This window comes from Trachypithecus francoisi, unplaced genomic scaffold, assembly GCF_009764315.1.
Source record: "Trachypithecus francoisi isolate TF-2019V2 unplaced genomic scaffold, Tfra_2.0 Contig01580, whole genome shotgun sequence".
Taxonomy (NCBI): Eukaryota; Metazoa; Chordata; class Mammalia; order Primates; family Cercopithecidae; genus Trachypithecus; species Trachypithecus francoisi.
In genome coordinates this window covers 1,031,598-1,051,859 of record NW_022681443.1, presented here as the reverse complement: position 1 = coordinate 1,051,859, position 20,262 = coordinate 1,031,598, and the positions used below count along the sequence as shown (strand labels likewise).

Genomic DNA, 20,262 nt, shown 5'->3' with positions numbered 1-20,262 from the left:
ACCGAGAAAATTGCTCGCTTGAACATGGTGCCAAAGCTGTCATCCACCAGCTGCCCATCCTCCTCCCCTCCCTCCTGCCAGGCAGAGGTATCCCGCCCCGCTAAGTCTGTTTCCCCCTCCTGAGCCTAGGGCCCCATCCCTGGCCAATGTCTCCAAGACCCAAACCCTCTACCTCCCTTCCCGTCTCTTCTTCTGGCTCCTGGCTCCTTTAAGTGAATGCATGCCTCCCCTCCTCAGAACCTTCCCCTAAATAGGGGCTATTAACCTACTCATTCATATTCTCATTAAACCCGTCCCCCTGCCCCCCTCCCCCCAGCCCGTGCTTGGGCTTGTGCTGGGTGCTAGAGACAGAGCGATGGCTCAGACACCAGCCCTGCTTGTGAGAAGCACCCGGGCGAGGGGGATGCAGGGCCCAGACTCGTAACAAGGCTGCCGATGAGGGGGCAGGCTTAGGAGCTAGGATGGGCTAGGTGATAGGGGGTGGGCTTGGGGAGGCGCAGTCGGGAAGGACAGGGGGCTTGAACAGCTGGCGCCTGTGGGCGAGGTGGATGGGATGAGACACACCCACCGCCCCCAGCCAGAACTCCCATTCCCTCCAGGAGAGTGTGAACCGGCTACACGCCCAGATGCAGGCCTTCGTGTCTGAGAGTCAGCGGGCGGCTGAACTGGAAGAGAAGCGGCGCTATCGCTTCCTGGCAGAGAAGCACCTGCTACTTTCCAACACCTTCCTGCAGTTCTTCGGCCGGGTGAGCTGAACTGGGGGACAGCAGGCGGGGCGCTTCTAGGAGCTGCCCCCCGCCCTGAGTGGCCATACACAGAGATTTCCCTGCCTTCCTCCCTCTTCCCTCGCTTCCTGCCTCTTCCTTCCCTTCCTGCCTCTTCCCTCCCTTCCTGCCTGTCTATAGAAATTCATTTTATTTTGCTCTCTCCATCCATTTCTTTCTTTGTTGTTGAGTTTGCTTGTATCACTATACATTCATTCATTTATTCACTCGTGATAGTTTGTTTTTAATGCATTCACTAATTCATGCATTTATTCATGTGTGCACCATTTTTAAATTCCTGCTTGTATATTTTCACAATTCACAAATTCATTAATTGATAGGTTTGTTCAGTTATTGTCTATTAATTTTCTCATATTTATTATTTATTTATTTATTTATTGAGACAGCGTTTCACTCTTGTTCCCCAGGCTGGAGTGCAATGGCACAATCTTGGCTAACAGCAACCTCCGCCTCCCAGGTTCAAGAGATTCTCCTGCCTCAGCCTCCCGAGTAGCTGGGACTACAGGCATGCGCCACTATGCCTGGGTAATTTTTGTATTTTTAGTAGAGACGGAGTTTCGCCATGTCAGCCAGGCTGGTCTCAAACTCCTGACCTCAAGTTATCTGCCTGCCTTAGCCTCCCAAAGTGCTGGGATTACAGGCATGAGCCACCGCACCCAGCCATTTTATAGTATTATTTAAATCCTCTAACCTCTTGCCCCGTTCTGCCTGCTAGACCAGTCAGACTTGCTCGTTTCTCATTGAATTTCTAATAGATTTCACTTTCTGAATTGAGCTGCCATGTTGTTTGGCGCTTTTTTGGTTATAACTATTCTACCTTCTTTGTAAATATTGCCATTTATGTACGTTACGTCTCTCTTAATCAAGTTTGGTGCTTTCAATTCTCCCTTGTCTGATATTAATACTGCTCTTTTTACTTTCTCTTCTCTTTGCTTATCTCTTTGTATGTTAAGTAAACTTTCTGTTACTGACGTATAGCTGACTTTGAGCTTTTGACCAGTCTTACAGTCTGTGTCTTCTAATAGAAAAGGAATTCAGCCCATTCCCATTTAACATAACAATGAATATACCTGGGTTTTATTCCTTCTAGGTAACTTGAGCTAACTGTAATTATTTTGTCATTTCCTCTTTTTCTCTCATGTTATTTCTTGTCAGTTTGGTTATTATACTATATATTCCCCCTTTCCCTTTATTAATTTAGAAATTGCACTATTCGGCCGGGCGCGGTGGCTCAAGCCTGTAATCCCCGCACTTTGGGAGGCCAAGACGGGCGGATCACGAGGTCAGGAGATCGAAACCATCCTGGCTAACCCGGTGAAACCCCGTCTCTACTAAAAAATACAAAAAACTAGCTGGGCGAGGTGGCAGGTGCCTGTAGTCCTAGTCACTTAGGAGGCTGAGGCAGGAGAATGGCGTAAACCCGGGAGGCAGAGCTTGCAGTGAGCTGAGATCCGGCCACTGCACTCCAGCCTGGGCGACAGAGCGAGGCTCCGTCTCAAAAAAAGAAAAAGAAAGAAAGAAATTGCACTATTCTTTTTCTCTCTACCTGTGGTGACCTCACTTTGTGACTTTCATAATCACATATATATCCACCTATTATCTTTTCCAAAAATGCCAACTTCACCCCACTACAGACACACACTATTCAGTCCATTGCTCCCCCAGTTCATAAGATGAGACCTTGATTTAAAGCTTTCCACAAAAATTAGGCTGGGCACGGTGGCTCACACCAGTAATCCCAACAATTTCGGAGCCCGAGGTGGGTGGATTGCTTGAGGTCAGGAGTTCAAGACCAGCCTGGCCAACACGGCAAAACCCCATTTCTACTGAAAATACAAAAATCAGCTGGGCATGGTGGCAGACACTTGTAATCCCAGCTACTCAGGAGGCTGAGGCAGGAGCATCGCTTGAACCTGTGAGGCAGAGGTTGCAGTAAGCCAAAATGGAGCCACTGCACTCCAGCCTGGATGACAGAGCGAGACTCCATCTCAAAAAAAATAAAAATAAAAAAGATAACACCTTAAGAAGTATTTTCCTGCCCTCCAACTATTCTGAGATGGGGTCTTTAGAAAGCTTTTACTCCTCTCTTCATCCTTCCCATCCTCTACCTCTTGGTTTTGCCAAGATAGTTTAGGACTTAGTTTCAGACCTCACTAGTCATCTCTGCAGCATGACCAAAATTATTTTGATAAACTAATTTTATGTATGTATGTATGTGTGTATTTGAGACGGCGTCTTGCTCTGTTGCCCAGGCTGGAGTGCAGTGGTGCCATCTCAGCTTCCTGCAACCTCCACCTCCCAGGTTCAAGTGATTCTCCTGCCTCAGCCTCCCAAGTAGCTGGGATTACAGGCGCCCACCACCACCCCCGGCTAATTTTTGTATTTTTAGTAGAAATGCGGTTTCACCATGTTGGCCAGACTGGTCTTGAACTCCTGATCTCAAGTGATCCTCCCACCTTGGCCTCCCAAAGTGCTGGGATTACAGGCATGAGCCACCACGCCTGGCCTCAAGAACCTTTATTTAGATTGCACATGTTACCGTTGCCAGGTGTACCGCCATCCTGTTACTGCTTCACCACACCTGTGATCAGATCCACTGCCCACTGCTATAACCCCTTTCCATCTCCCACTGCCTTGAGGTCTCTGTTTTGATTGATTGCTGTAGTTAGAGAACCTTCATGGGTGTTTTCTGCAGACACACTGTAAGATCCTTGCATATCTGCAAATGGCTAGCTTTTGCTATGCCTGGTGAGTGGTATACTGGCCGGCGGAAGGGCTCCAGAGCTGCAGACCTTTCCTTTCATGGTCCAAGCCCCACTATGTTCTAGCACCCTGTGTTGTAGAATTGAAGTCTGGTCGTGATCTGTCTCCCTTCCCTTTTAAGTAACTGGCTTTTCCTTTGTGGGTGCTGGAGATTTTCTTTGTAATCTTGGGACCAGGAACTTGCCCAGGTGCCACCATGGGGAATGCTGAGGTCAGCGCTCCTGCAGGCTGCAGGCTCAAGTCTCTCTTCCGGTTAAGGCATTATTTCCTTTTCTGTTTAGAAAAAAGTTAGCCGAGCATGGTGGTGCATGCCTGTAAACCCAGCTACATGGGAGGCTGAGGCAGAATTGCTTGAACCCAGCAGGCGGAGGTTGCAGTGAGCCAAGATTACACCACTGCACTCCAGCCTGGACAGCAAGAGTAAAACGCCGTCTCAAAAAAAAAAAAAAAAAACTACAAACCAGTACCCCTTAGCTGTCATTCCCAATCCTCCAACTCCCCCAGCCCTAGGCCGCCAGTAATCTACTTTCTGTCTCAATACATGTGCCCATTCTGAACATTTCATATAAACGGAATCATACTCTTTTGCGACTGGCTTCCTTTTCATTGCTGGTAATATTCCATTGCTTGGATAGACCACATTGTATTTACTCATTTACTCAGATGTATTTACTCAGATGTCAGCTGATGGACCCCTGGTTGTGTCCCCTTTTTGGCTGTCATGACCAATGCTGCTCTGAGCATCCATGTACGAGTCTTCACGTGGATCTATGTTTTCATCTCTCTTGGGTATATAAGAGTGGAACTGTGGTGCCATATGGTAACTCTATATTTAACTGTTTGGGGAACTTCCAGACCCTTTTCCAGAGTTTCCATGTCCCCAGCAGTTTATGAGGGTTCCAGTTGTTCCATGTCCCCGCTACTATTTGTTACTGTCTTTTTGATAATAGCCATCTTAGCAAGTGTGACGCGGTAGCTCATTGCAATATTGATTTCCGGTTCTCAGATGGCTAATGATGTTGAACATGTTTTCCTGTGCTTCTTAGCTATTTATAGGTCTTCTTTCGGAGGAAACTCTTTTTCACCTGTGTTAAACTCCTTGTTGCCTGTAAACAGTTAACCATCAGCATTAAGAGAAGAGCTGACCCCTTCCTTGACTGCCTCCTGGTGGGTGAGGGTCCCTCAGGAGGGAGCTGTGGGTTGAACAGGCAGATTTTCCCCTATGCATGGTGTGTTAGTCCATTGTGCATTGCTATAAGGGAATAACCGAGGCTCTGTAATTTATTTTAAAAGAGGTTTATTTAGCTCTCAGTTCTGCAGGCTGTACAAGAAGTGCATTACCAGCATCTGCTCCTGGTGAAGCCTCTGGAAGCTTACAATCATGGCAGAAGGCAAAGGGGAAGTTCATATCACATGGCCAAAGAGGGAGCTGGTGGGGGGTGGGGGTGGGGTACCACACTCTTTCTTTTTTCTATTTATTTTAAGATGGAGTTTTGCTCTTGTCGCTCAGGCTGGAGTACAATGGCATGATCTCAGCTCACTGCACGCTCCACCTCCTGGGTTCAAGCGATTCTCCTGCCTCAGCCCCCCGAGTAGCTGGGATTACAAGCATGCACCACCATGCCCAGCTAAGTTTTGTATTTTTAGTATAGACGGGGTTTCACCATGTTGGCCAGGCTGGTCTTGAACTCCTGACCTCAGGTGATCCACCCAACTCAGTCTCCCAAAGTGCTGGGATTAAGGTGTGAGCCACCGTGCCCGGCCACTATAATCTTTTAAACAAGGAGATTCTTGCATGAACTCATACCACTCATCACCGTGGGGTACAGCACCAAGCCATTTATAAGGGAGCTGCCTCCATGACCCACCACCTCCCACTAGGTCCCACCTCCAACACTGAGGGGTCACATTTCAAAATGAGATTTGGAGAGGACAATATACAAACCATATCACACAGGGGAGCAAGTAACATGTTGTCTGACTCAACTGGACTTCAGAACATCCAAGATCCGACTCCTAAGATAGCTAAACATATATATTTACTTGTTGTTCTATTTATAAGTAGAAGGCACACTTAGGGCCGGGCGTGGTGGCTCATGCCTGGACAATGGAGCAAGACTCTCACAATAAAACAAAACAGCACCCTTAGAAAAAGATTTAAAGAACTCTAGGTGCCTGGGCATGGTAAATTGCCTTTTTTATTCATCTTCAATAATTAGTCTTTGCTTAGTCCAAGTCCAGTCAATAACGTGCCTTCCCACCTCATCCTTAGCTTCTCTGGTTTACTGCAGCTGTGCAAATGTATTTCCAGGATAGATTCCTAGAAGTGGAATTGGTAAGCCCAAGAATACAGTCATTGGTTGCACCAATTTATACTTCCATCAGTGATGTATGAGTTTCTGTGCTTCCGCACCCCTTGAAAACAGTGTATGAGCAAACTTTCTGATCTTGGCTAATCAGAAAGGCAAAAATGGTATCTCGGCGTGGCTTTACCTCATACTTGTCGTAAACGCGAGCTTGACATCTTTTCATGTTTCAAAGCCATTGGATTTTCTGTGCTGTGACATGCCAGTATCTTTTCATCCACTTTCTTATTAATTTGTAGGAGCTCTTGATATGTTACTGAAACCAGCTTTTTCTTGGTGATGAGTTGCAAATATGACAGCCAGTTTGCCATTTGTCATTTGCCTGTGTTACGGTTGGTTTTGCCATACAAAAACATTATTTTTATTTAGTAAAATTTATCAGTCTTTTCGAGTTCATGGGTTTGGTATCATACTTAGAATGGCTTTTCCACTTCATAAACATATTTTTAAAATTTTTCTCATGGCCTCTTTGATGGTTTTGAAACTGTATGCAGTGTTTTTTCTCACTCACCGTTTATTTTAATTTTTGTGGTACACAGTAGGTGTATATATTTATGGAGTACATGAGGTGTTTTGATACAGGCATGCACTTACCTGGGTTCTTTGGTCGTAGTTTCTAGCTAAGCGCCATTCCTGAGCCTATCGCTGCAGGCAGGAGGATGGGGCGATTGAGTGGCCAGGCCTGGGTGCCACCCCTACCCCTGAAGCTGGGCGGTGAGGACAGCCCAAAGCACAGACACTGAGGGGGACGGGGCGGGGGGGCTGTAAGGGGAAGCTCTTCGTGGAAAATGGAGCCACCTTTGCAAAAAGTGGAGGGTGTGGGTTGGACGGTGAGCTGGCTTCTGGCTCCTTCCAGCTAGGAAATCCCGTCATCCTGAGCGGATAGGGCCTGAGCTCTCAGGTCGAGGGTGCCATTTTGGGTCCCCAGGATTCAGGGAGCCGCCCAGACCTGGCTGACCCCCGTGTCCCCACCCGGCCAGGCCCGGGGGATGCTCCAGAACCGCGTGCTGCTGTGGAAGGAGCAGTCTGAGGCCAGCCGCAGCTCGTCGCGCGCCCACTCCCCCGGCCTGCTGGGCCCCGCGCTGGGGCCGCCCTATCCCTCGGGCCGCCTGACGCCCACCCGCCTGGACATGGTGAGGCCCTGGGCGCCCCCGCCGCCGTTCGCGCCCCCGCCGCCCCCCGCGGGGCCCTGGGGCCTCAGGCCCCCCGCCTGGAGCCTCCTGCCCCCCAGGCTCCCGCTCTACGCTGCACCCCCCGGCCTGCCCTTCCGCCCCGGCGCGTTCTCGGCTCCCCCCGCGTTCTCCGCGCCCCCGTGGTGGCCCGGCCGCCGCCCCCAGAACCCCTACGCCGACGCCTGGGACTGGGGGTGGGGGCTGGACTAGGGCGCGGCCCCCGCCCTCCCCGCCCCACCCTCCCTGCCCGTCTCCCCCGCAGCCCCCGAGGCCCCTGGGAGAGTTCAGCTCCCCCCGCAGCCGGCACGGCTCCGGCTCCTACGGCCCCGAGCTCGACGCGAGGCCCGCGTCCCAGCTGGAGCCAGACCGCCGCTCCCTGCCCCGCACGCCGTCGGCCTGTGAGTGCCCCCCGCGCGGGGCGGCAGGAGGGCCGGGAGAGGTGTGGGGGTGGGGCTGCAGCAGGAGGGATCGAGGGTAGACGCCAGGGAGAACTTCCCGCCCACGTGCCGCCGCGCTCTCCCGCCCGCAGCCTCCCTCTACAGCGGCAGCGCCCAAAGCTCACGCTCCAACTCTTTCGGCGAGCGCCCGGGCGGCGGCGGGGGCGCCAGGAGGGTCCGCGCCCTGGTCTCTCACTCAGAGGGCGCCAACCACACGCTGCTGCGCTTCTCCGCCGGGGACGTGGTGGAGGTGCTGGTGCCCGAGGCCCAGAACGGCTGGCTCTACGGCAAGCTGGAGGGCTCGTCCGCGTGAGTGGGAGCCTTGGAGGGGCCGGGGGTTGGTTGAAAAGAAGGCCCTGGGGGCCGGGGACCCGGGGACCTGCCGGACTGAGGCTTCCCTGGCCTCCCCTGGAGGCCTCGGACAATGCTGCTCTCCTCCCGCCCTCCACACTCTGCCTCAGTTTCCTCATTCATTCAGTGGGAGTGGGAAGAGTTGCCTTACCAAGTTCAGGATGACGGCCCCTTGAGAGGGGGCAGAGGATGGGGGATGGGCGGGTTCTTCCAAAAGTGTAGAAATGGCAGAAATCCTATTGCTTGAGCACCTACTGTGTGCCTGCCTCTGGGAGGAGGCTGTGTCCCCTCTGCACAGTCAGCCCTGGAACTCTGATGCAGGGGGCTGGGCTAGGAGTAGGGCCTGAAATGTGCTCACCTCTTTGCAGTCACCCTCAGTGGAAATCCTTAAAGCACCTAAACCGGGCTGTTTTGACACTTGAGGTGGAGGAAGAGTTGGGGAGTTTCATACAGTGAGGGCGCCAGAAAGCCCGGAGGACAGCAGGCCTGGCAGCTAGCAAAGGGAATGGATGGGCACCACTGTCCTGCAGGGGAAAACGGGGTAGATGGGGCTGGCTGGAGCCAGGCAGTGCCCCTCGGGGCTTCATGGGCAGGGGAGTGTGCTGCAGGAGAGAGGAAGCACCGGATGAATGCATGCACGGGCAGAGCGGGTGGTGGCTGCCCGCACCAGCCCATGGGTGGATGAGTGGTCCTGTGCTTAGTGGATGGTGGACAGGTGGATGGGTGGGCCAGCAGATGGGCGTGTGGGTAGGTGGAGTGTGTGCAAGTGGATGGGCATAAAATGGGAGGGTCACTGACTGGGTGGTTGGCGACATGGGAGGATGCACGGATGTGGGGGACAGACACTGATGGGTGATTGGAGAGGTGTGAGTGGCGAGGGGGTGCTGGATGGATTCGTGGCTACACAGGGGATGGAGTATAGACAGGTGAGTGGGGGATGGGGGATGCGTGGAGGGGCTTATAGTTAGGCGCAAAGGTCCATAGCTGGGCAGGTGACCACAGGGACAAGAACAGAAGGGGGTCAGTGGGGAGAGAGATGACTGAGAACACCAACGACAGGGACACCCGCTGCTGGAGTACCTGCTTCACAGACCCACAGCAGAGGATGGTGTGCCACAGACACCCCGGGGACCTGAGGATAGAACCTTGTAGACTGAAGCTGTCAGACCCTCCTGGGATGTTCTGGGAATGTCATTATCCATCCTTGACTCACATAGCCTCTTAGGGAAAAGGATGGCATGTTTTATCATCAATAGGTACTAGCAGGTGAAAACAGAAGTAAACATACGGAATTGATTCTAGTCTGTCAATTTGAGGTGACGTAGCTTCTAGCAAGCCTGAGGGGAGGATGTCTTTTGGTCATTGTCCCCGGGCCTGGCTTGAAGGAGCCTCTGCCTCTGCCCCACAGGAGCGGCTGGTTCCCCGAGGCCTATGTGAAGGCTCTGGAGGAGGGGCCTGTGAATCCCATGACCCCCGTGACCCCCATGACCTCCATGTCCCCCATGACCCCCATGATGCCGGTGAAGCCCGGGAACGAGCTGCCTTCCAGGTACCTGAATCATCAGGGGTGGAGCGGGAGTGAGGACTCTGGCGAGGGTGCCACTGCCCAGCGGAGAGGATCTGCTAGGTACAGGCTTGTTTGTTTGTTTTGAGACAGAGTCTCACCCTGTCACCCAGGCTGGAGTGCAGTGGTGCCATCTCGGCTCACTGTAACCTCCACCTCCCCACATTCAAGCAATTCTCCTGCCTGAACCTCTGGAGTAGGGACTACAGGCTCACACCACCACACCTAGCTACCTTTTGTATTTTTAGTAGAGACAGGATTTCTCCATGTTGGCCAGGCTGGTCTTGAACTCCTGACGTCAGGTGATACATCCACCTCGGCCTCCCAAAGTGCTGGGATTACAGGCATGGGCCACTGCACCCAGGTCGCAAGGTGCAGTCTTGAGTGGGCCCAGTCCCCTTCAGCCCCTGGAGAGCCACCGGCCCTGAGCCCCTCTCTCTGCCCTGAAGGTCACTGCATCCATCCCTCTGCCTCCCCTCAGGACCTCCCTCCAGTCAACAGTCTTGTTTCACGCAGGTGCAGGGAGGAAGCTGTCGATGCCTCCTTCCTAAGGTGCCCCAGCCACTGGCAGGACAAGGGATTTGACAGGCCCCAACCCCCTTCCTTCCCCTCCTTTCTCTGGACTTAGGTCCTACCCACTCCGGGGCAGCCACAGCCTCGATGACCTCCTGGACCGGCCAGGCAATTCCACAGCACCCTCGGAGTACTGGGATGGCCAGTCCCGCTCCCGCACCCCAAGCCGGGTGCCGAGCCGTGCCCCGAGCCCTGCACCTCCGCCCTTGCCCAGCAGCCGCCGAGGCAGCATGGGCAGCACAGGGACTGCCACTGACGTCAAGGTGAGCCCTCGCCCGCCCTCTCCTGGGGCCTCCAGTGGGCAGGGAGGCGGGAGAGCAGGGATCCCGAGGCTCTGTCACTGGCTGTCTGGTAGGGGACCCACCCACCTGGCCTCAGTCTGTTCCTTGGTGCATGGAGGGGTGGTATGGGGCTGAGTCTGGGCTGAAGGGGAAGACCAGGGTCCTGGAGCAGAATGTGACCTGGGGCTGGCCAGCAGGACGGGGCTGCGGGAGGCCAGGGAGATCATCTACCCATGGAGCCACCCCAGTGTTATTATGGGGGCGTGGTTAGTCCTCGGAGGTGGTGCTCTGGCCCAGGGATTTCTCACTTCTGCTACCCACAGAATGCTGGGCTTCAGAACCTCAGGGTCTCATTTCCCAGGAGCCTTGCATGGCAGGGGCTCTCTGGCCCAGTCCTCTGCCCTATGGGCATGGGGAGAGGGAGGGGAGGGGCAAGGGGTTGCTTGCCCCTCTCCCCACCAAACCAGCCCTTCCCCACCCCCACTGCAGAAACTGATGTCCTCAGAGCAGTACCCGCCACAGGAACTCTTCCCAAGGTGAGTCCTCAAACGGGGCCCGAACAGTGACGGGGGTGGCAGGTGTGGCAGCACACACTTGTCATCCCAGCTACTAGGGAGACTAGGAGGGGAGGATCTCTTGACTCCAACAGTTCAACACCAGCTTGGGCAACACCGTGGGACCCCATCTCTAAAAACAGAACAAAACAAAACAAAAAAATAGATGAAGTGGGGCAAGGAGTGGATGGAGACCAAATAGGGGCAGGAGGCGGGACCCGGCTCAGTGGCCCAGCTGCCTTCCTGAGCCACGGCCAGGTGGGGATCATCTGCCCTTCTCACCCCATCCCCTCCTCCTACAGGGGCACAAATCCTTTTGCTACTGTCAAGCTTCGTCCCACCATCACCAATGACCGCTCAGCACCCCTCATCCGCTGAGGCGGGGTCCGAGGTCATACCCCCCAGCACACCTGCCCAGGGGCTGTTCAGAGCTGGCAGTGGCAGTGACAGCAGCAACAGCAGCAGATGCCAGAAGCAGGGCCCTGAGACCAGGGGTGGCTGCCCTTCCCCGGACCGCCCCGGCAGCCTGAGCAGCTCCAAAGCACTGGCTTGGGGTCCAAGACCTTCGAAGTAAAGCAGGCGGAATGGGGGGACAGGATGATTTCTCCCCCTCCAGGGGCCCCAGGACCCTCCCTGGGGGGCCTACCTCTTGCCCCCCAACCTCTTTTCCCCTTTTCTGCCCCCGTGGGGAGGAGCCCCTTGTACCTGCTCCGTGTCCCACACATGCCCTCTCTGTACGTCTTTTGTAAATGATGAGAAATAAAGGAAGTGGACGCAAAGTGACGCGGCAGCAGGATTGGTGGTGTCTTATTTGGGGGACAGGGCAGGGGGTGAGGGATGGAGACTCCCCCATTGGAGAATGGGGTCCAGAGGGTACTGAGGTCCTGGCCGTTCCCCGGGAGGGTATCTCCCAGCCCCTTGTTTGGAGAACCCTTTAGGGCTACCTCAAAGCGCTGGCACTGCAGCCCCCATCTCCACCCACTCTCATTTCGATGTGTGGGTTTCCTAGGAAGTAGCAGCTGCTCAGGTCGGGAGAGGTGGCAGTGGCCAAGGGCTGGGACCACCAGCAAGCTGCCCTCAGGCGGCCTGGACACAGCACTCTTTGTTCTGGCCCCTCCCCGCCCCCACATCCCCAGGCACAGGCATGGATTAGCTTCATCCTGGAGAAAGCCGCCAGCCCCTCCTGGAATGTGGCCTGGGGCGGGGGGTCGGGCGGGGGCAGATGAGGCACTGAGGTGATTAGAACCGTTGGGGTCTCTACAGGGCAGGGCTGTGCTCCGAACGCCAGGCTAGGACCCCCGGGCAGGGTCTCTGTGTCTGCCACCCCAGCCTCCAGGAGGCAGAGGGATTGCTCTTCCTCCCTCCTGGACTGTCTTGGGACAGGGAGCCCACCATGGAGGCCCAGCCTGGTCTGGGGCTCCCAGTCTCTTCTCCCCTCCTGGACAAAAGCCTCTTAGCAGGGGTGTGGTGTGGTGGGGGCACACACTCTAAGCTCCAGGCCTGGGGGAGGGAGCGTTAGGCGGGAGTCCGCCAGAAGCTCAGCGCAGGCTGCTGGGAAGCTGGGGTGTCTGGCAGACCCCATCCGGGAGCTGTGGTGGACAGCTGCAAGGACAGCGGCCCCTCCCTGCAGGCCTCAGGAGACGTGAGGCTGGACCCCACAAACCCACGAGGCAGGCTCAGGTGAGTGTGATGTGAGGGCTGCCTGGGATCACTCTCCTGTCTCCACCTTCAAGTGGCTGCCCTTGTGACAAGAGGACAACAGGCAGGAAAAGCCACGACCTGGTCCTAGTGGAGGAGGGGCAGAGTCCCAGATACCCTGGGGGTGGTGGCACTGCCCAGTACCAGGAGGGACACTCCAGGCAGGAGGGGAGGAGGCTATCCCCAGCCCCGGGCTCCTGGTGCACCTGTCTCTGAGTAGACCCTCCTCATCTGTGAGGGGGGTGCTGGTAGCTGCTGTGAGGGCCCTGGGGGGAGCCCCAGGAATGAGACAGGCTTTGGAGCCATTCTTTGCATACAGAGGGTTTGAGGTTGGGAGGGCAGAAGGCCACTCTCCCAGTGCTGCTAAGGTTCCTACCTGTCTGGCAGAAGCCAGAGACCTGACTCCTCTCCGCAAGATTCCCAGCTGGCCTGGGGGTGATCAATCACCCATCTCACATCGGAGGAAACTGAGGTTCGGAGAGGGGAGGCGACCGGCCCAAGATAGGGAGGGAATCCATGGCTGAGCTGGGATGCATGGGAACTCAGCTCCCCTGGCTGATATCTGTTGAAAGTGGCTTTTGTCCCCTTCATGTTCTAATGACAATAGTCATTTGTGATCGCTGAGAAATATTAAGAACATGGCGCAAGGCTAAAAAGGAAAATCTTCACGCACATGGCCCTTTGCAGCCGGCATCTGCCCCTCTGCTGTTTGTTCCCTTGTCCCGAGACCCTCACGCGTACTTTGGTACTGGTCGCTCACCTCCAGGCACACACCTGCTCCACTTCCCGATGTCTTCCACCTGAGGTCCTGAGGGGCCAGCAGTGTCCTCCAGAGGGAGCCTGCTGAGGTGCAGAGTCAGGTGGGACCCCTCGTCCTACCCTCGTCCTTCAGCGCCCTTTGTAGGAGAAGGAGACTTGGGGTGAGATTCCTACCTCCGTTTCCCCTTTTGGTTCCCAGACCTGAGCCACGCTCACGTGGGTAGCGCTGTGCCTCTGTTTCCCCATGCTTCATCTCCATCCCCCTCCTCTAGGCTTCTGGCCCAGCCACAACCTCTTGTCCCCGCCCCCTCCCAACAGAGGCAGCCATGGGCGCTGGCGGCCCCCGGCGGGGCGAGGGCCCCCCAGACGGCGGCTGGGGCTGGGTCGTGCTGGGTGCCTGCTTCGTGGTCACTGGCTTCGCCTACGGCTTCCCCAAAGCCGTGAGCGTCTTCTTCCGGGCGCTCATGCGCGACTTCGGCGCCGGCTACAGCGACACGGCCTGGGTGTCCTCCATCATGCTGGCCATGCTCTACGGCACGGGTCAGTGTCCCCGCCCGGCTCTCTGCCTCCCCAGGACCCCTGGGACCCGAAACCAGGAGACACCCGACCCCCTGAGCATCCCCCTGACCCTCGGGACGGCCCCCGAAGTCCCTTCCTGCCTGTGGGAACCCTGGCACCAGAAAGAGGGGAAGAGAGGGCAAGAGAGGGGACAGCGGCCAGAGGCGGGGCCGGCCTAGGGGGCTGCCCTGTGAGCTCAGAGGGACCCTTCTGAGATCTACACCTGCTCATTGTAGAGGCGGGAAAGCTGAGATTACAGAACCACTCCCCATCCCCGCAGCACTGACCTGTTAGGCTGGGGGCTTGCTGGAGTTCCCATCCTGGGAGGCGGGGCTGCGGAGGAATCCCAGGCTGTGCCAGGGCGGGACTTGGAGGCTGTGAAGGTTAAAGGGGTGTGGAAGTCTCCCCTCTGCTTGGGGTTTGGGTTCTCAGGAGGGGTGGGGATAGGGTGCTCTGGGCCTTGCCCTCGCAGGGTGCTGTCTCTTTGGCCTGTCCCCTCCAAGCTATGTGACCTTGGCCAGACAATGCCCACCTCTCTGGGTCCCTGAGCCGGAGGTGACCTTATTCCTTAGAGGACTCAAGCCATCCCGGGACCCGGGTGGTGACCCTGCCCTGCCCACAGGCCCCGTGTCCAGCATCCTCGTGACCCGCTTTGGCTGTCGCCCGGTGATGCTGGCGGGTGGGCTGCTGGCTTCCGCGGGCATGATCCTAGCTTCCTTTGCCACGCGCCTCCTGGAGCTCTACCTGACCGCTGGGGTGCTCACAGGTGAGGGCCCCCTGTTCTCCTCCCCTCTGGTTTGGGGGTCGGGGGTTCTTGCTGCAAGATCTGCCCTCGGTTTCCCTATGTGGGACAGTCTTCGAAGTCCTTCGGCTGGGTTCTTGGATCTGCTGGGTTCCCGGGCCAGGCCCCTCCCTCCTGCGGGGGCCAGGGAGGGGTTCCCTGGGGACCCCGGCACAGCGCCGCCTCGCCCGCAGGCCTGGGCCTGGCCCTCAACTTCCAGCCGTCGCTCATCATGCTGGGGCTGTACTTCGAGCGGCGGCGGCCTCTGGCCAACGGGCTGGCGGCGGCGGGCAGCCCCGTGTTCCTGTCCGCGCTGTCGCCGCTCGGCCAGCAGCTGCTGGAGCGCTTCGGCTGGCGCGGCGGCTTCCTGCTGCTCGGCGGGCTCCTGCTGCACTGCTGCGCCTGCGGGGCTGTCATGAGGCCGCCGCCCGGGCCGAGCCTGCGACCGCGCAGGGACAGCGCCGGCGACCGCGCGGGGGACGCTCCGGGCGAGGCAGAGGCGGACGGCGCCGGGCCGCAGCTGAGCGAGGCAACCCCCAGGACCCGGCCCCGCCGGCGCCTGCTGGACTTGGCAGTGTGCACCGACCGCGCCTTCGCCGTGTACGCCGTCACCAAGTTCCTGATGGCGCTCGGGCTCTTCGTCCCTGCCATCCTGCTAGTGAACTACGCCAAGGACGCGGGCGTGCCCGACACCGACGCCGCCTTCCTGCTGTCCATCGTGGGCTTCGTGGACATCGTGGCGCGGCCGGCGTGCGGCGCCCTGGCGGGCCTGGCGCGTCTGCGACCGCACGTCCCGTATCTCTTCAGCCTGGCCCTGCTGGCCAACGGGCTCACGGACCTGAGCAGTGCACGCGCGCGCTCCTACGGCGCCCTCGTTGCCTTCTGCATCGCCTTTGGCCTCTCCTACGGCATGGTGGGCGCGCTGCAGTTCGAGGTGCTCATGGCGGCTGTGGGCGCGTCCCGCTTCCCCAGTGCGCTGGGCCTGGTGTTGCTCTTGGAGGCCGTGGCCGTGCTCATCGGACCGCCCTCTGCCGGTGCGCCCCGAGGGAAGAGGGGGTGGCGAGCCTAGTGCCCCTTAGACCGAGGGAAGCTCTCTCCCGGCGTCTCAGATGGAACTTCCAGGGATGAGGGGAATGGGCAGCAGGGTGGGTGGACTCCCCTTCATGGCCAGTTAGTCCCTCCTCCAAGCCGGACCACCCGCTCTGCGTGAGGACAGAAAAGCCGAGGAAGGTGCGGGAAATAAAGCAACACTGATAGCTGGCCAGGTCTGCCATCCCAAGTAGTTGGCACAAGGCCATCTGAAGCGCAAGTGCTTATTCTCATTTTGCAGATGAGGAAACTGAGGCACAGAGGCTTAGCGCAAGTTGCAGCCCAGAATGAGAGCTTCAGTGTACCTAATGCTAAATGCCCACGCCTTTAGAATGGTGCATCTAGAATGGTGACTGGAATGGGGACAGTATCTTTGGGAAACTGGTGTTGGGACCAGAAACAGAGTGGGGGTGCTCAGCGGGCAGATGGGGAGAAGGAGAAGCACTGGTGTCTTTGACTGTGCAGATGGCCTGCTGGCACTTGTCACCGTCACCCTTAGGAAGTCATCGTCATGAGGGTGGTCAGGAAAGGCTTCCTGGAAGATCCTCCAGGTGAAGGCACAGCATGGATGGGCAGGGTTTGTCTGGGGGAACAGCATCCTTATGCAAGCAAGGCAGGAACCAAAACTGGAAAGGTGGGAGTGGGGAACACGAGGGTCTTCCCGGGTTGTCATGTTATCTTGAAACAGCAGGGAGCCTGCCTTTGAGTCCCAGAGGCCAGAGGGCTGTGGAATGGTGCAGTAATGGGGAGGACACCTTGCAGGGGGCGCAGGCTGCACTGAGATGGGGTGAGCTGCCCATCCTTCCTTCAGGGCTGGGCTAACTGAGTGCCCTCACTGAGCTCTGTCATCCCACCTGACCCAGTGAGAACGGCAAAGCCCCTAAGCCAGTGTGTGGGCAGCCCACAAAATCAGCCTGTCCAGGGCTCAAGGAACTGTCTTCCATTTCTTGTGTGAATCTGGGTGGATCTGAGGGGCAGAGGAGGTGTGTGGGGTGAGGAGAATGACCTAGAGAGACGGTGGAATGCACAGACAAACCACACTTTAGGGGGAAATATTTGCAATTAAGAGATTTTCCTGGTCGGGTGTAGTGGCTCATGCCTGTAATCCTAACACTTTGGGAGGCTGAGGCCAGAAGTTTGAAACCAGCTGGGGCAACATGGCAAAATCCTGTCTCTACCAAAAAAAAAAAAAAAAAATTAGCTGGGGTGTGGTGGCATGCACCTCTGGTTCCAGCTACTCAGGAGGCCGAAGTGGGAGAATGGCTTGAGCCCAGGAGGTAGAGGTTGCAGTGAGCCAAGATGGCACCACTACATTCCAGCCTAGGGAATGGTGCGAGACCCTGTCTCAAAAGAATAAGAAAATTCCTGAGGCCAGGTGCAGTGGTTCACACCTGTAATCCCAGCACTTTGAGAGGCCAAGTTGGGAGGATCCCTTGAGCTCAGGAGTTCAAGACCAGCCTGGGCAATAGAGCAAGACCCCATCTCTGAAAATCCATAATAAAAGAGAGAGAGATAGCCGGGCACGGCTGCTCACGCCTGTAATCCCAGCACTGTGGGAGGCCAAGGCAGGCAGATCACCTGAGGTTGGGAGTTCGAGATTAGCCTGACCAACATGGAGAAACCCTGTCTTTACTGAAAATACAAAATTAGCCGGGCGTGGTGGCACATGCCTATAATCCCAGCTACTAGGGAGGCTGAGGCAGGAGAATTGCTTGAACCTGGGAGGCGGAAGTTGCAGTGAGCCAAAATCGTGCCATTGCACTCTAGCCTGGGCAACAAGAGTGAAACTCTGTCTCAAAAAAAAAAAAAAAAAAAAGAGAGAGACTTTCATAAGTTTGAAAGTAATATGTACAAGTGATAGAAGCCTTGAGAAATAGAGAAGGAAATAAGTCACTGGCCCGCATGCCCCGCCTGTGCTGATGATGGCTCGGTCTGGGGTGCTCATGGGCCTCCTGGGACACAAGGGTGGGAGGACTAAGTCAAGCCCCTGAGGACCAGGGCATTTACATATGGCAACAGCAAGAGGTGGAGGCCCCCAGGAGGGCAGAGCTAAGCCCATGGCCCCTCCCCACTCCCACCCCAGATGCCCCACTGCCAAGCAAGTCACAGGACACTTGTGGGGCTTGAATCAGTGGGAGGAGGGGACGCCTCACCAAAAGCCCCATATCACTTAGGCAATTGAGGTCCAGGGACAGCAAGTGACATTTTTAAGGTTTCAAATGTCAGAACCCACATAGGGTTTTACATTTGTAAAACAGGAATAAAAAGTGGGCATGTGTGTGTCACCCATGAGCCTCACCAAGTCAGTGGCACCACCCTTGACCTGAGAGTGCAGGGAAGTGAGGGGGGGACCCCGCAGGGCCTTACCTCTCCCACCTTCTCCCTGTCCCCAGGCCGCCTGGTGGATGCACTGAAGAACTACGAGATCATCTTCTACCTGGCAGGCTCTGAGGTGGCCCTGGCCGGGGTCTTCATGGCTGTCGCCACCAACTGCTGCCTGCGTTGTGCTAAAGCTGCCCCAGCAGGCCCAGGCACTGAGGACAGAGCCAGTGACATTGAGGATGCTGAGGCCGAAGGGGACTCTGAGCCCCTGCCTGTCGCAGAGGAACCTGGCAACTTGGAGGCCCTGGAGGTGCTGAGCGCCCGGGGCGAGCCCACAGAACCAGAACCAGAGGCGAGGCCGAGGCTGGCTGCCAAGTCTGTGTAACTCAGGGTGCATCTGGGTGGGGTGGCCCAGTGACTTGGAACACGGCTTCTTGTCTCAGAGGGCCTGGTCCACTGGGAGGCTGGTCTGGGGTGGTCACTCCCGGGGTCCACGTCTGGGCTCCAGTTGATCCCCTGGGTGTCTGGGAACTGCCTCCCTCATCTGTGCCCCAAGTTCCACCAGGCCGTGCCCCATTGCCAGTGAAGCCGCTATGCAGCAACAGGAAACTGTTGATAAAGCTCAGCTGAACGGCAGAAGGTTCTGTTCCTGCGCCTCCGCCCAGGCTCCGGCTACCACCTGAGTTGGGGGTCGGGGTGGCAGGAGGGAGTCCGGGAGGTCTCTCTCCAGGCCCCCGAAGCCGGCTTCTAGGTAGGCACTGTTGGGAGGAAGCGTCAGAGATGCATGAAGAAACCCATCGTTCCCAGGTGTAGACACAAGGGGCTGGGTGGGCACAGGGCTCAGGGGCACGGGGCTGGGTGGGCACAGTGCCTGGCTCCTGCCCAGCCCCACTGCTCAGAGCTGTCTGCTGAAGCCCCCCTCACTGGCGTCTGCCTTTTCCAGTGGAGGGAATGAGGGGTTGGCAGCAACTAGGGCTCAAGGTTGGGGGCTGCTTGCAGGCGGGGGGCCCGAGGGGTCTGAGAGGGCTCAAAGTCCCAGGGTCAGGGTCGGTTTGAATCCCAGCCCGGCTGCTTTCTTTGCTCACTGTGGGCTGAGCACACGACTCCGTCCCTGGGGTCCTGGGCGGGGGAGGGGGGGAACGAGGCGCTCAGTAACAGCATGGACCCTGCTGCCTTCCACTAGGTGGCCATGTCCCCTCACCTTCCCAGAGGGCATCTCTCCCCCTAGAGGATAAACTTGGGTGTCCAGGGCCAGGGGCTTTTGCTCTGGACACTGTGCTGGTAACCAGGTCATCCGCTGATCCCAGCACCTGCCTTCTCCCTAAGGAGTGTCCCACATCTCCCTCACACTTTGACATCTGACCTCCTGCACTTGGATCCAGGTGCAGGAATCTGGCAAGACGCGATCTATTCCCTCTACGCATTTATCCTCCTCCCATACATCACACCCCCTCTTTCTTTGCCTCCCTCTGAATCATGAGCGTGGTGAACAGGCCCCTGCAGAGGAAGCCGCCTTCCCTCCGCAAACTCCCCTTGCCTTCCAGCCCAGCCCAGGACCCCACCCCCCACTGGTCCCTGCTGGCCCTCATATTCCATCCAGGCCCCAGGAAGGTCTGGGGAGCCTCACAGATGCCTGGCCACCTTCTGCTTATACAGCCTATGGCTTCCCCTGTGCCACTAGAGCAGCGACTGCATTTGACTTTGTTTATTTTATTTTATTTATGTATTGAAACGGAGTCTCGCTCTGTTGCCCAGGCTGGAGTGCAGTGGCACAAGCTCGGCTCACTACAAGCTCCGCCTCCCAGGTTCACACCATTCTCCTCCTCAGCCTCGGGAGTAGCTGGGACTACAGGGGCCCGCCACCACACCCAGCTTATTTTTTGTATTTTTAGTGGAGACGAGGTTTCACCATGTTAGCCAGGATGGTCTTGATCTCCTGACCTCGTGATCCGCCCACCTTGGCCTCCCAAAGTGCTGGGATTATAGGCGTGAGCCACCGCGCCCAGCCCTTTTGACTTCAACACTTAAGAGTGCTTACTCTGTGCCAAGCCCTGTTCTAAGCCCTTCCTAGATGTTCATTTAATCTCCTAACAAGCCAATGAGGTAGGTGCCACACTTCAGATAGGGAAACTGAGGCCCAGGGCGATCAGGAACCCAGGCTGTCAGTTCCAGCCTGTGCCCTTGGCCTCCACTCTGGCTGCCCCCTTCA

The 20,262-nt window shown here is 56.8% G+C and overlaps 2 protein-coding genes and 1 long non-coding RNA gene across 8 annotated transcripts in view; 2 read left to right on the top strand and 1 right to left on the bottom strand.

Moving 5' to 3' along the window:
* Positions 1 to 11,636, top strand: part of BAIAP2L2 (BAR/IMD domain containing adaptor protein 2 like 2) — a 29,358-nt gene extending 17,722 nt beyond the window's left edge. For 4 of the 5 annotated variants that reach the window (XM_033189308.1, XM_033189298.1, XM_033189318.1 and 1 more), the window contains 8 exons: positions 600 to 746; positions 6,895 to 7,047; positions 7,349 to 7,484; positions 7,616 to 7,832; positions 9,283 to 9,423; positions 10,067 to 10,274; positions 10,782 to 10,828; positions 11,149 to 11,486. In XM_033189308.1, coding sequence (XP_033045199.1) covers positions 600 to 746; positions 6,895 to 7,047; positions 7,349 to 7,484; positions 7,616 to 7,832; positions 9,283 to 9,423; positions 10,067 to 10,274; positions 10,782 to 10,828; positions 11,149 to 11,224 — 1,125 coding nt within the window. In that variant the 3' untranslated portion in view covers positions 11,225 to 11,486. Of the gene's footprint in view, positions 1 to 599; positions 747 to 6,894; positions 7,048 to 7,348; positions 7,485 to 7,615; positions 7,833 to 9,282; positions 9,424 to 10,066; positions 10,275 to 10,781; positions 10,829 to 11,148 lie in introns of all 5 variants that reach the window. The other variant, XM_033189289.1, reaches the window with a different exon arrangement.
* LOC117070358 lies at positions 10,269 to 14,492 on the bottom strand. 2 transcript variants are annotated; one of them, XR_004431883.1, is made up of 3 exons: positions 14,149 to 14,492; positions 13,305 to 13,440; positions 10,269 to 10,979 (listed from the first exon to the last, which is right to left on the bottom strand). It is a non-coding gene; the product is annotated as an uncharacterized LOC117070358 (long non-coding RNA). The 2 variants fall into 2 exon arrangements; XR_004431889.1 differs by having other exon boundaries at positions 13,319 to 13,440.
* Positions 13,630 to 18,692, top strand: SLC16A8 (solute carrier family 16 member 8). The gene is made up of 4 exons (XM_033189340.1): positions 13,630 to 13,843; positions 14,484 to 14,627; positions 14,837 to 15,676; positions 18,125 to 18,692. Exons 1-4 carry the CDS (start codon positions 13,630 to 13,632, stop codon positions 18,436 to 18,438), a joined length of 1,512 nt encoding a protein of 503 aa, XP_033045231.1. The 3' UTR covers positions 18,439 to 18,692.
* The last annotated feature ends 1,570 nt before the right edge of the window (positions 18,693 to 20,262 follow it).